This window comes from Penaeus monodon, chromosome 23 (genome assembly GCF_015228065.2).
Source record: "Penaeus monodon isolate SGIC_2016 chromosome 23, NSTDA_Pmon_1, whole genome shotgun sequence".
NCBI classification, from domain to species: Eukaryota; Metazoa; Arthropoda; class Malacostraca; order Decapoda; family Penaeidae; genus Penaeus; species Penaeus monodon.
Genome location: NC_051408.1, coordinates 2353890 through 2354153, shown reverse-complemented (window position 1 = coordinate 2354153; position 264 = coordinate 2353890). Strand labels below are relative to the sequence as shown.

The 264-nt window shown below is 54.9% G+C and overlaps 1 protein-coding gene across 1 annotated transcript in view; it reads left to right on the top strand.

Moving 5' to 3' along the window:
- LOC119587715 (troponin C-like) overlaps window positions 1–264 on the top strand; it is a gene marked incomplete at its 5' end in the record, with an annotated part of 3638 nt that overhangs the window by 2898 nt on the left and 476 nt on the right. The window contains 1 exon segment of the mRNA XM_037936398.1: window positions 67–198. Coding sequence (XP_037792326.1) covers window positions 67–198 — 132 coding nt within the window.

Sequence of the window (264 nt, the reverse complement as noted above, 5' to 3'; positions counted from 1 at the left end):
AAATTTGCAAACCGCAAGTGCAAAGGCAGAGACCCGCTCACCAGCTCCTTCCCGAACCTCCTTCAGGAAACGGCTTCATCACCACCGACGTCCTGAAGGAGATCTTGGCCGAGCTTGACCCCAGGCTGACCCCCGCTGACCTCGAGAACATCATTGAGGAGGTCGACGAGGACGGATCCGGCACCCTCGACTTCGACGGTGAGGATGCGTGACCTGTGACCTTTGACCTGTTTTTAGACCTGTCTTTAGAAATGTGACTTGTTT